Source organism: Dama dama, chromosome X (assembly GCF_033118175.1).
Source record: "Dama dama isolate Ldn47 chromosome X, ASM3311817v1, whole genome shotgun sequence".
NCBI lineage: Eukaryota > Metazoa > Chordata > Mammalia > Artiodactyla > Cervidae > Dama > Dama dama.
Window position 1 is genome coordinate 103,670,223 of NC_083714.1, and position 13,684 is coordinate 103,683,906.

Below are 13,684 nucleotides of genomic sequence, written 5' to 3' on the forward strand. Positions count from 1 at the left end.
TTTTCATGGGTGGCTTGTGCAGGCCTTTAGGAAATATAGTAACATAGATCTCTTCACTTCTAAAGGTCAGTGTCCTACTGGGACAGCACTTTATTAGTCAACCTTCCCCTGATATTAGGCAAAAACTCCAAAAATTATAATTTAGCACCCAAACGCCCATGCCCCAATTCCTAAATGTCGCCTTTGGGGTATTCAATAATTGAGACCAAGCTCAGCAGGAAGAGAGAACTCAATGTGAGGAAGGATAGGTCAAGACTAATGAAAAGCTGATAGCTGTTGCTGTCAGCCATGCTTTGTGATCTCAGAATAACCTGAGGGAGCCAAGAGCATCCAACTATCTGTATGGGGGTAAGCCCAACAAGAGGGAATGCTACTAATGCAAGTCAATAGGCCACTTCGTCTGAGATTGCCAGAAAGAACTCCCCAGGCTATGCCCAGCCTGCAAACAAATAGGTTGTTGCAAGAGGGCTTGCCCTCACCCCTGAGACGGCCATGCTGGACTACTGAGGCTGCCCAGGGATTCTGGCAGCTTCCTGTAACAAGATGTCTATTTCCATCAAGGAGTTCTGGGTAATCTTTGATGTGGCAAGTGAAAAAATTGATTTTTTAATTGATACGGAACCTGCTTACCCTGACTTAATTTCTCACGCTGGACCTTTCTTCTCCAAAAGCTGTACTGTGACTGGTGTCAATGGAAAGCCTCACACCCATCATTTTACTTGCCCTCTCACTTGCCAATTTGAGCAGAGGTTGATTTCACATGCATTTTTAGCCATACCTGAGTAACCCACCCTACTACTGGGGAGAGACCTTCTGAGATCCCTCAGGGCCATACTCTGGTTAGGAGGCTCTAAGCAAGCCCCTCATCTTGACTCTGACTAAAACAGACCAGCTGGGAAAGTGAGGTCTTATTCCTAGCCATATTCTACAAGCAGTGAACCTTTCAGTATGGGACAAAGAAATCCCTGTAAAGGCCATAAACGCCCAAACTGTAAGAATTAGTCTTAGCCAAAGAATGCTTAACCTAAGAGGAGACAATATCCTGTAAAGTTGGAAGTGAAAAAGGGTTTACAACCCCTCATAGATAAATTCTTAAGGCATGGCCTCTTAGTGCCCTGCCAGTCTCCATGCAATTCTCTTATTCTGCCAGTTGTTAAGCCAAATGGATTACTTAGGATGGTTCAAGACCTTAGAGCAGTGAATGCAGTGGTCCCTCTACATTCCCTCATGGCCAATCCTTATAGCATATTAACCCAAATCCCTGAGGATGCTAAATGATTTACTCTACTCAACCTCAAGGGTGTCTTCTTTTGCATCCAACTTCATTTCTTATCACAATGTCTGTTTGCTTTCAAGTGGACTAACCCCAACTTAGGCCAAATGCAACAATATACCTGGACAGTATTGCCTCAGAGCTTTTGGGACAGCCCCACACTTGTTAGCCCAGGCCCTAGGAAAGGAACAAAGTGAAATACACCTAAAAGAAAGAGCTATTCTACAGTCTACAGATGATATTTCAATATTTAGTCCCTCCATAGAGACCTCAGATCAAAATACCTTTGAAGTACTTAATTTCCTTGGGACTCAGGGTTACAGAGCCTCTCAGACAGAGGCACAAATCTCAAGGCAGTGAGTTAAATATCTGGGATATATTATAAACCCTGGAAGTAAACAGTTATCTCCAAATAGAAAACACGCTATATTAGGCCCAAGCAACCCAAATACAAGCATCTCCATACCTTTTGGACATGTCAGGATTTTGTAGAAATTAAACCTAGGCCAAGTCCAGAAAGCTATACAAGAATATGGCAAGAGAATACAGCCTGCTGTAGATGACAGTCCCAGTTAAAAACCCTGGAAACTAGGTATTTTTGAAGACCTGGTGGACAGCTACTCCCAAAATAGAAAGGTCCTTACTATGTCCTGTTGAGCACCCCTACAGAAGTTAAACTCCAAGGAGTCACTAGCTGGGTTCTTCTGCCCAGGATTAAACCTGTCTCCACTGATATGTTACAGGAACCTGAAGTTCCACATTCCAGCCATTTCTGTGAGTCCATCCCTTCCTCTGAGTCTCTACAGGACACTGAAGTCACAGGACAGCCTGAAAATTCCCAGCTGAGTCACTACAAGACCTGAAGCTCCTATTTAAAAAGACAAAAGGGAAAAAAAAACCTTAGACCCTAGGCTAAGTACCCATAGCTACTATTTTCCTTTTGCTTACAAGTACTTTAATTAACTTGCAGAATAATTGATATGCTCTGGTGTATGCATACTAAGTTACTTCAGTCATGTCTGACTCTGCGACCATATGGACTGTAGCCCACCAGGCTCCTCTCTCAATGAGATTCTCCAGTCAAGAATACTGGAGTGGGTTGCTATGCCCTCCTCCAGGGAATATTCCCAACCCAGGAATCAAATCCGCGTCTCTTATGTCTCCTGTGTTGGCAGGCTGGTTTTTTACCACTAGCGCCACCTGCGATGCCCATGCTCTGGTAGATTTAGATAACTACTGTCTTCTTTGCTCTCACCCTTTCTCTTTGAATTCGCTGAACTTCTCTGCTCATGCTAGGTGATTTAAATATGAACATGATTGGTGTTACTATGAATCTATTAATTGCCTTAGCTTTTCTATGCAGACTTCCTTTAGCCACAGGATGGGCAGACAACTCTCTGGTTTGCATTGCACAAACTCTTGCTTCCAGCACTTGGTTGACAGAATGCTGGATTTGTTACCCCGAGGTAAGACCATTATGGATCATAGCGACCCCATTTTCCATCCCATAAGGAATTTTAAACAAGTTCCTAATGGAAAATGGTTTTCTACCAAGAACCCAAGGCTCAGGAGCAGTAATGTAGAGTCAGAATTGTTCATTTTCCTAACTGAAGAAAACTCTAATGTCTCTTGCCTAACCCTCTCCTTGGCAACAGAAGGAGGATATGAAGTCAAATTGGAAGGATGAAGAATTGGAATTTAAACATCCTAGAGTGTTATAATGGCCCCTCATAAACAAGAATTATAGTTACCTATTTGTGCTCAAACTCTAACTTGCTACCCAATGGAAGAAGGATCCACATTTAAGGAACAGTTATCAGGACGGACATGGGTGGAAAGTTTTCAGTATGTGGTTGAAGAACATTTTCATAACTATAGCATTGAATGGCTAGATTTTAAAACCTTGGGTGAGTTAGTCTGTTTTGCTCCACTAGGATACATGTTCATATGTCAGATAGATGAGAAACCATGGCCAATAATTGCCTGTGCAATAACTCCACTCCCACACAGTGTATGCTGGGAACCTTGATTACTTTTTTCTTAATCCACTCCTTAAATGAATCCAAGCACTGGGCAAGTTCAATAAAACTGTTTACTCAATTAACCTGGTGGCATCCCAGACAGAGGTGTTTATTTCTTTGGGTACATCTTGTTACAATGATAGGGGGTAGCTGCCCACCAACATGTTCTTCAAAACGTATCTCTCACTCTTACTGCTATAACTAATACTGCTAATATTCTTACTAATTTACAGAAGTCTGTAGAATGTCTGGTCAAGGTGACACTTGACAACCATCTGGCCCTGGATTATCTGTTGGCAGAACAGGGAGGAGTATGTACAATTGCCAACACTTCTTGTTGCACATACATTAACACCTCTTTCTAGGTAGAGACGGACACTGAGAAAATTCAACAAACCACCTGGCTTCAACAATTAACCATCAATCCTCGCAATTCAGTACGGGCTAGGAAATCGAAAACTGGTTCTCTAACTTGTTCTCCTGGATCCCATAAGGTATGAAAAACTTTCTTATGGGAGGTTTCCATTTTCTCATAACCTTCTTTTTCTCAGCCATACTGCTTTATGTTATATTTTGCCTAGTGCTTTCTTGTCTTTCATACTATCGCAAATCTTCAACTAATACCTTTGGACCAAGAAAGAGATCTGAGACAAACAGGTTCAGACCTTACATTTTAGAAATAGAGAAATACACTAAGTTTTAAGCCTGAGATTAACAAAGATATGCTGACCTTGTATAACCAGATTCCTACCCTTGCTTGAGCCTCTGGTTATAATAGTTTTTAACCAGTCTTCAGCCCTAGCTTCTCTAATCTAATTATTTAGTTTGTTTTCTCTAGGACATCACAAGACAATGGTGATGCAGGGACTCCAGCCACTCCCCACAGCAGATCCTGCTGAAATAACAATAGAAATCACTTTGGGGCCAATTTAAAGAGACAGGGTGAGAGCTCTGTGACCCCAGCTAGGTAGGATCTATGAGCCCCTGGCCAGCCTGAAGAAGCTACAGAAGACAGACTTTCACTCTTCATCTTCCCAATAAATATTTCATGGCATCTATGTCTCTCAAGGGGGATTTGAGGCAAGAAGTAGCTGTCCCTACACCAGGGTAAAGTGATTGGAGATTCATTCCCTGTGAACCAAAACTCCAAAATATCAGTAGCAGGGCAATTTAGAGAGGAGGCTGGACCCTGCCCAGATAGAAGATAAGAGACCACATATTTCTCATTCTTCAAGTCATGAGACCTCACTGACTATACATTCACAGAAAATCTTCTTGGAGTTCAAAAGAGGAGTGATGCAAAGCTACTTATAGGCTTCTTTGGTGGAATCCATCTTGTATAAGCAATGTGTGTGCACACATGGGAGGATCCCGAGATATACCAAATATGGACTTTGAACCAGGCAAATCAAAATGAGTGGCCAAAGGAAACCCAGAAGAAATGCCCCATAAAAACAATCCACACCATCATGAAAGCGTGACTCTGCAATTCTTTCTCTCTTGGAGTCTGCCTGTGTGTCTATACACATGTACTGTATTCTTTTTTCCATCTACCTAAGCACTTTAGTTTCACTACTTTCTGTCCTTGTGGAAATTCTTTTTAGCAATTCCAAAGAGCCAGGACCTTGTCACTGACGACTGGTCCAGTGGCTAGGGATTCTGTGCGCTCACTACTGTAACCCAACATCAGTCTCCAGCTGAGAACCAAAGACTCACTTCAAGCCGTTGCAGGTTGAAACCACCTGAGATCTATCTGATAATGCTGCAATGGTAATCATTTTTCATTATATAGGTATATCAAATCAATGAGTTGTACACTTTATTTATTTTATTTTTATTTTTTTTTTCCAGTGGGTTTTGTCATACATTGATATGAATCAGCCATGGATTTACATGTATTCCCAATCCCGATCCCCCCTCCCACCTCCCTCTCCACCCGATTCCTCTGGGTCTTCCCAGTGCTCCAGGCTGGAGCACTTGTCTCGTGCATCCCACCTGGGCTGGTGATCTGTTTCACCATAGATAGCATACATGCTGTTCTTTTGAAATATCCCACCCTCACATTTTCCCACAAAGTTCAAAAGTCTGTTCTGTATTTCTGTGTCTCTTTTTCTGTTCTGCATATAGGGTTATCGTTATCACCTTTCTAAATTCCATATACATGTGTCAGTATGCTGTAATGTTCTTTATCTTTCTGGCTTACTTCACTCTGTATAATGGGCTCCAGCTTCATCCATCTCCTTAGGACTGGTTCAAATGAATTCTTTTTAATGGCTGAGTAATATTTCATGGTGTATATGTACCACAGCTTCCTTATCCATTCATCTGCTGATGGGCATCTAGGTTGCTTCCATGTCCTGGCTATTATAAACAGTGCTGCGATGAACATTGGGGTGCACGTGTCTCTTTCAGATCTGGTTTCCTCAGTGTGTATGCCCAGAAGTGGGATTGCTGGGTCATATGGCAGTTCTATTTCCAGTTTTTTAAGAAATCTCCACACTGTTTTCCATAGCAGCTGTAAAATTACATGTTATTATATATCAATTATATCTCAATGAATCTGAGGTGCAGGGAGAAAACAATGACCAAAATAACACTAAATCTGTATCTACTGAGCCCAAACTGTGGTCCATCTCCATCTCCCATGGGGAGAATCTCTTTGACTAAGTCTTTCAACTTCTCAGATACTACCCTCTATGGAAGAACTCAGGATGATTGTTATTTAGCTATTTATCATTATTTCTGCTCTCTAATAAAAAGTTTACAGTAGGAAAAAAAAAGAAATATGCTTTTAAGAGCATTCAAGAAGAGAGTATGTTTCTGCTCCTATTTTTTGCTCCTATGTTTTGCTATATTCTTTGGTGAGAGACTTCTAAGAGAATCACTTAATTATAGTAGTTTATCTATTTAACTTGTTCTTCAAAGAACTTCTTAGATTTTCTTAACACATTTTATTTTTTGAGTTTGTTAATTCATTAATGTTTATCACTTTGTAGCCATCACCCTGCTTCTCTCTTTTCTTTTTTGTTGTTCTCTCTATTTGAATATCTAATTATTTTCTTTCTATTCTTTGGTAGTTAAGATCTTTGAGTGTATAAATTTGACCTTGAGTTCATTTACATAGTACCCAGTAAATCAAATACCATTAAACTGAAGCTTGATAAGAATGCATATTCCTGAGCGCCATTTATATTTTGGTAGGTTTGAAGTGGGGCCTAGAAATCTGTATTTTTTAATGAGATCCTCAGATCACATGTAGGGAAATCTCATCATATTAGGAACGTTTATGTTCTCATTACTATTATTTTATTACTACTATTTTCCTAAATTCACTCTAAGAACTTTCACTTGTACTTTGTCCCAAAAGTGTTTAATTCTGTCTTAATTTTCAAGTGGTTGAGTTTTTCATTCACACTTTCATTAATGTCTAGTTTTAGTCTACTGAGATCAAAGAAGATGACCTGTGATATTTGCTTATTTTTTTCTTTTTTTTTTGAAAATTAAAAATCTAAAAAACACAACAGTTTAATAAAAAAAATCCCTATCACCCAGAATTAACTCTTGCTTTTTTGCCATATTTGCTTCTATATAAAAGAGGAAATACATTTTTAGAGATTTAATTAAATTTCCTTTTAATTACTGTCCTGTGTCCTATTTGATTCCCTCTTCCTCATGGGTACAAATTTATGGTATGAACCATAAATTGGTTCATAGAATGGTATGAACCATTCTAGTATATTTTCAATAGCTTCATATATATATATAGAGAGAGAGAGTGTTGTGCTATTTAATTAGGTTTTTGAGATCTACATAGATGAATTTCTTTAGATCTAGTTCATTCCTTTTATCTTCTGTATTCTAATATTAATCACACTATATTAATACATTCCCCTCTTGACAGACATCACATACCTATTTTTTTTTTCTTGAGGGTTACTAAAGTATTTGTGGCCTAATGCTTCAAATGCTATTAAATGCTGGCAGAAACCTAGGGGGAGTACTTTTGTACTTTTTTGCATGGTATAAACCAGAATTAGAAATTTATACATAAATTTGAAGTTATTTGTTCTATTATTCAAGTGCTAGATCTTTATTTCTTCTACTTAATCTGTAATTAAGTTAGATAAATATGTTAAATGCTGCCACTACTATTGTTTGCCTGTCAATTTCTACCTATAACTTCCCACCAAAATAACTTCTCACTTTTAAAAATTGCAAAGGCAGAGCATACTTATAAAAGCAGTCAGAAAATTAATACTTTTATTTTTAAAAAAGAAAAATTATTCATAATTTCAGTACCAAGTAATAACCACCATTAGCATACTGGCATATAGTATTTCAGGGTTCTCTTTACACATTCACCATCTTTAAAGACAGTTTACACATACTAACTGCTTAGAAATAGTTTTAAAATAAAAATATACTTGCTGTATTTTTTGGTATTGAGACATAATGATTCTAACTGTACAGAAATATAAATATAAAGCTGCCAGTGAAAATACTATGTACTTTCCCTGTAACTCTTTATTTCATGTACACTTTGTATCATACAAATAACAAATAACCACCTATTTTTTAAACAGTGCATATTTGTATGGTAATATAATATCTCTGCCCAATCCTGTGTAAAGATATACTGATTATCTTTTAAAATAATTTTCTGAATGCTGTAGTGCATGTACATTTTTTTACATATGTATTTTTGCATCCTTATCCAATTATTTTCATAGGTGAGGTCTCTAAATGAGGCACTTTCAAATAAAGGTGGAAATATTTAAAATATTGATATATATGTTAAAATTGCCTTAAAACAACCTACACTTCAAAATTAACATAAGAGGACATTTTCTCAGTTCTCTCTCTCTCCTGAAGATAAGGCTTATTATTATTTTTCATCTTTTCCAATATAAGACAGAAGAAGAATATCATTGTTTTAATTTGAATTTCTTTGATTGCCAGTGAGCTTAATCATTCTTTTATATGCCCATTGGCAATTTGCATTTCTTTTGTAAAATGCAGGCTCCTGTCCAGTCCTCTTCCCTTCTAAGGGTAGTATTCACCTTTCCCTTTCTGCTTTGTCAGTGTTCTTTATTTTTCATTTTTGATCTTTTAATTGGGTTCGGTTCAATTCAGGCTTTCACCTGCTCACTTTACTGCCTAGTGGAATATATGTATATATATATATTTTTTTTTTTCATTAGCTTTTAATGTCCTTTATAGAAGCTGGCTTCCCTTCCTCTGTCTTTCCCTCTCTTTTCGCTTGTCTGCTGTTGTCCTTTCGTTTCTTTCTCTCTGTATCTGCCTCTCTCTGTTTCTCTCCCTCGTTTTCTTTTTTTACTACATAAGTTTTTAATTTTGACCAAGTTGCATCTATCATTCTGGGCCTGGCGCCGCCTCAGTTGGGGGGTGGGGGAGCGGGGAGGAGAGCGCGGAGCTGGAGGAGGGGAAGGGGCGGGGAGGAGCGGGCGGAGCAGTTGCAGAAGCTGCTGGGAGAGCGCGCGGTGGGATCACACGGTGGCCCGGCGGCGGCGGCGGCGGCGGCGGCGGCGGCGGCGGCCCAGAGACCGGAGCGCCGAGACCGCGGCCCGCGGCCTACACGGAGCCTTCTTTTCACCGGAGGACCAGGGATCTGCAGTCTTCAACACAGAGGTACCGTGCTCCGCGCTCCCCGCCCGGTCCGGCCCAACCTGCAGTGGCAGTGCCTCCTTCCTTCTTTCCTCTCTTTCTCTCGCCTGCCGGCGCCTTCCCTGACTGCCTGCGTCACCGCGGCCGCCATGGCTGAGAACGGCGAGAGCAGCGGCCCCCCGCGCCCCTCCCGCGGCTCTGCTGCGGCCCAAGGCCCAGCCTCTACCCAGGCCGAGCCCAAAATCATCAAAGTCACTGTGAAGACCCCCAAAGAGAAAGAGGAGTTCGCAGTGCCCGAGAACAGCTCAGTCCAGCAGTTTAAGGAAGCGATTTCGAAACGCTTCAAATCCCAAACGGATCAGTTAGTGCTGATTTTTGCCGGAAAAATCTTAAAAGATCAAGATACCTTGATCCAACATGGCATCCATGATGGACTGACTGTTCACCTTGTCATCAAAAGCCAGAACCGACCTCAGGGCCAGTCCACACAGCCTAGTAATGCCGCGGGAACTAATACTACCACCGCGTCGACTCCCAGGAGTAACTCCACACCTATTTCCACAAATAGCAACCCGTTTGGGTTGGGGAGCCTTGGAGGACTTGCAGGCCTTAGCAGCCTCGGCTTGAGCTCGACTAACTTCTCTGAGCTCCAGAACCAAATGCAGCAGCAGCTCCTGTCCAGCCCTGAGATGATGATCCAAATCATGGAAAATCCCTTTGTTCAGAGCATGCTTTCAAATCCTGATCTGATGAGGCAGCTCATTATGGCCAATCCACAGATGCAGCAATTGATTCAAAGAAACCCAGAAATCAGTCACCTGCTAAACAACCCAGATATAATGAGGCAGACCCTCGAAATCGCCAGGAATCCAGCTATGATGCAGGAAATGATGAGAAATCAAGACCTGGCTCTCAGCAATCTTGAAAGCATCCCAGGTGGCTACAATGCTTTACGGCGCATGTACACTGACATTCAAGAACCCATGCTGAATGCCGCACAAGAGCAGTTTGGGGGGAATCCATTTGCCTCGGTGGGGAGCAGTTCCTCCTCTGGGGAAGGTACACAACCTTCCCGCACAGAAAATCGTGATCCACTACCCAATCCATGGGCGCCACCACCGGCTACCCAGAGTTCTGCGACCACTAGCACAACAACGAGCAGTGGCAGTGGATCTGGCAGTAGCTCCAGCAGTGCTACTGGAAACACAGTGGCTGCAGCCAATTATGTCGCCAGTATCTTCAGCACCCCGGGAATGCAGAGCTTGCTGCAACAGATAACTGAAAACCCCCAGCTGATCCAGAATATGCTGTCTGCACCATATATGAGAAGCATGATGCAGTCTCTGAGCCAGAATCCAGATTTGGCTGCACAGATGATGCTGAATAGCCCTGTGTTTACTACAAATCCTCAGCTGCAGGAGCAGATGCGTCCACAGCTCCCTGCTTTCCTGCAGCAGATGCAGAATCCAGACACGCTTTCGGCCATGTCAAACCCAAGAGCAATGCAGGCTTTAATGCAGATCCAGCAGGGGCTACAGACATTAGCCACTGAAGCTCCTGGCCTCATTCCAAGCTTCACTCCAGGTGTGGGGGTGGGGGTGCTGGGAACGGCTATAGGCCCTGTAGGCCCAGTCACACCCTTGGGCCCCATTGGCCCTATAGTCCCGTTTACTCCCATAGGCCCCATTGGGCCCATAGGACCCACTGGCCCTGCAGGTCCCCCTGGCTCCACTGGCACAGGCGCCCCCCCTGGGCCTACTGTGTCTAGCTCTGCACCCAGTGAAACCACGAGCCCAATATTGGAATCTGGACCCAACCAGCAGTTCATTCAGCAAATGGTGCAGGCTCTGGCTGGTGCAAATCCTCCGCAGCTGCCAAATCCAGAAGTCAGATTTCAACAACAACTGGAACAGCTCAACGCAATGGGCTTCTTAAACCGGGAAGCAAACTTGCAGGCTCTAATAGCAACAGGAGGCGACATCAATGCAGCCATTGAGAGGCTGCTGGGCTCCCAGCCATCGTAATTACATTTCTGTACCTTGAAAAAATGTATCTTATTTTTGATAATGGCTCTTAAATCTTTAAACACACACAAAATTGTGCTTTACTTTCAGTTTGATTCTTTCAACTCTGTCTAGTTATAAAGTTAATATGCATTTTAAGGTGGAGTCCTTTCCTCCCTCTTTGTTTCCTCCCCCCCTCTCTCCTTCCTTCCCTCCCTTCCTCTGTTTTGAATGGTGAGAATCAATGCTGTTTTACTGAAAGGTGTTGCATGCAAACACTTCTTTACTCTACATTTATTGTGATTTTTGGAAACAGATATCAACCTTTACAGTTGGGTGAACAAGTTTTGTCCTACAGATGTCCAATTTATTTGCATTTTAAACATTAGCCTATGATAGTAATTTAATGTAGACTGAAAATATTAAAAACAGAAACAGATTAATTGAAGCTCTCTAATTTGTGGTACAATATTGCTTATTGTGATTTTGGCATGTATTTTTGCTAGCAAAATGCTGTAAGATTTATACTATTTGATCTTTTTTGATATATTTATACACAGTACAGTAAGCACAATTGGGACTGTACATCTCGATAAATTGCAGCAGAATCTCTGAGCAGATATGTGTAACCAAAATGAGAAAGAATATAAGAAATATTTCTGGAGCTCGGTATATCTCACAATTTTGTAGAATCTTACAGCATCTTTGATAAACTTCTCAGTGAAAATGTTGATTAGATAAGTTCAGTTAAAATATAGTAGAAATGTTTATCCTGGCATCTCTAAGTATACATTTAATTGTACAGAAAACAGTGTGATGTGTCAACATTTGCAAATTGATTGTATATGATCTTAATCTTAGTGCAGCCTGAAGGATCAGTATAGTAATGCCAGGAAAGTGCTTTTTTAAGACTTCCTTCTCAGCTTCTCCCATAAAGAGATCCTAATACGCATTTTGATTTGTAATTGGAAATGTAACTTTCACTGAAAGTGTCATGTGATGTTTGCATTACTTTTAACTGCTGTGTATAAAGAAAACTGTATCTTTTGACTCCATCAGTTATTTCTCTTGTGCACAGGGAAAATGCATTAAAAATGACTAAAAAAATAAAAAATGAATAAATTTTTTTCTTTTTGCCTTTTGTCCATAGGATCATGTTTGGAAGGATTGCACAACCCTAGGATTATATAAATCTTGTCCTGTATTTCTCTAATTTTAATGGTTTAGTTTTTTATTTAAAAAGTACCTTTGCCCTGTCTGGAATTATTTTGGTGTACAGATTTAGGTACTTTACCATTTTTCCATCAAGTTTAGACAGTTGTTACCTAGTATTTATTTCATTGTCCACATTCCCCCTCCATTTGAAATGTCATACACACACACACACACACACACACACACACACACACACACACATACACTTTATTCTGTTTGAATTCTTTTTAATACCACTGAACCTTGTAGTCCCAGTACACCAGCCTGTAGTTATTGAGTTAGAAATATAACTTCATATCTCTTAGGGCACATCCTCCTTTTGATCTCTTTTATTTTTCATAATTTTCTACTGATTCCAACATGTTTATTTTGCCAGATGAACTTTATAGTTACTAGATAGCCACCCCCCCCAATAAATTGGTAATTTGGTTAGGATTGTCTTAAATTGATAAGATAGTGAGAAGTACAGAATTACAATGCTTTCCAGAAACATGATATATTGCCTCATTAAAAAAAAATAGTTTTACATCCTTTGAGAGTTTTATTTATTTAAGCCCCATATAATTTGTAATAAATATATTCCTAGTAATACAGATATATAGGAAACAATTCTCCAATTGGGAGTTCTTACTCAGTGTGTTACCCATGTTGTGCATTTTTTCTATATAAGGGAAGAATGTATTTTCACAGATTAGTTTTAAGTTGACAGTTTACTGAAATCTACTAAATTCAAAGTTTTTCAGTTGATCCTTTTGAGTGTTTCCTAGTAATCATACCAATGGTAAAGTTATAATGATAGATTATTTTCAAAATTTATAACATAGATTCTAATAGCATGGGATAAACAATTCCTGCTAAAGAAAAAATTAGTGGCAGTGACATTCTTATTTCTCATTTTAACCAGACTATGTTTGCTGCAGCAATTCTAAATTGCATTTTTGAAAAGCCATTTCTCTGGGACTTGGTCTAGTAAGTTTGCAAAATGCTGTATACTGTAGCCCCTCTTGGACAGTAATTATGTAGTAAATTTTGACTAGTATTATTTTCTTAAAAGGAGTATGTTCTTCAGTTTAAAAGAGTAAAAACTATTTAAACTTTTACCTAACTCAACATTGCCTAAACTTACTTGAATAAAGAACTACTTTTCCCCTTTTAAACACAATAACATTTGGCATATCAATATTGCTTAGAACACCAACTTAGGAAATGGTGTTTTATTATTTCACTGCTGTATGAAGCTGTGTGTTTATGGTAATTATAATAACAAAGTCTTCCACAGTGAATTTAAGAATTTTTATGACATGAGTGATTTTATACATCAAATCATATCAGTACAAAAATAAGCCAGTAACATAGAAAATAGCAATAAATCAATAGTCATAGGAAAAAGTGGATGGATGTTTTCTGAGGCCTGGCTCAGACAATTTAGCAGGTAAAATTCTTTCAGGCATTGAAGGAATTACTCTTGCCAAATGTTTCTCTGCCTTTTAGTACGTTTTGTTTTCTCCCTGAAAAAGTCCACGTCTTTAATTTACTAATGCTATTTT

The 13,684-nt window shown here is 39.9% G+C and overlaps 1 protein-coding gene across 1 annotated transcript; it reads left to right on the plus strand.

Moving 5' to 3' along the window:
- The first annotated feature begins 8,828 nt into the window (after window positions 1-8,828).
- UBQLN2 (ubiquilin 2) lies at window positions 8,829-12,056 on the plus strand. Its single transcript, XM_061136182.1, has one exon. The coding sequence runs from the start codon at window positions 9,069-9,071 to the stop codon at window positions 10,941-10,943; it is 1,875 nt and encodes a 624-aa protein (XP_060992165.1). The 5' UTR covers window positions 8,829-9,068; the 3' UTR covers window positions 10,944-12,056.
- Window positions 12,057-13,684: the final 1,628 nt, after the last annotated feature.

Bases quoted from the DNA above. Each gene is read 5' to 3' on its own strand.
- UBQLN2 (XM_061136182.1), top strand. From the start codon at position 9,069: ATGGCTGAGAACGGCGAGAGCAGCGGCCCCCCGCGCCCCTCCCGCGGC.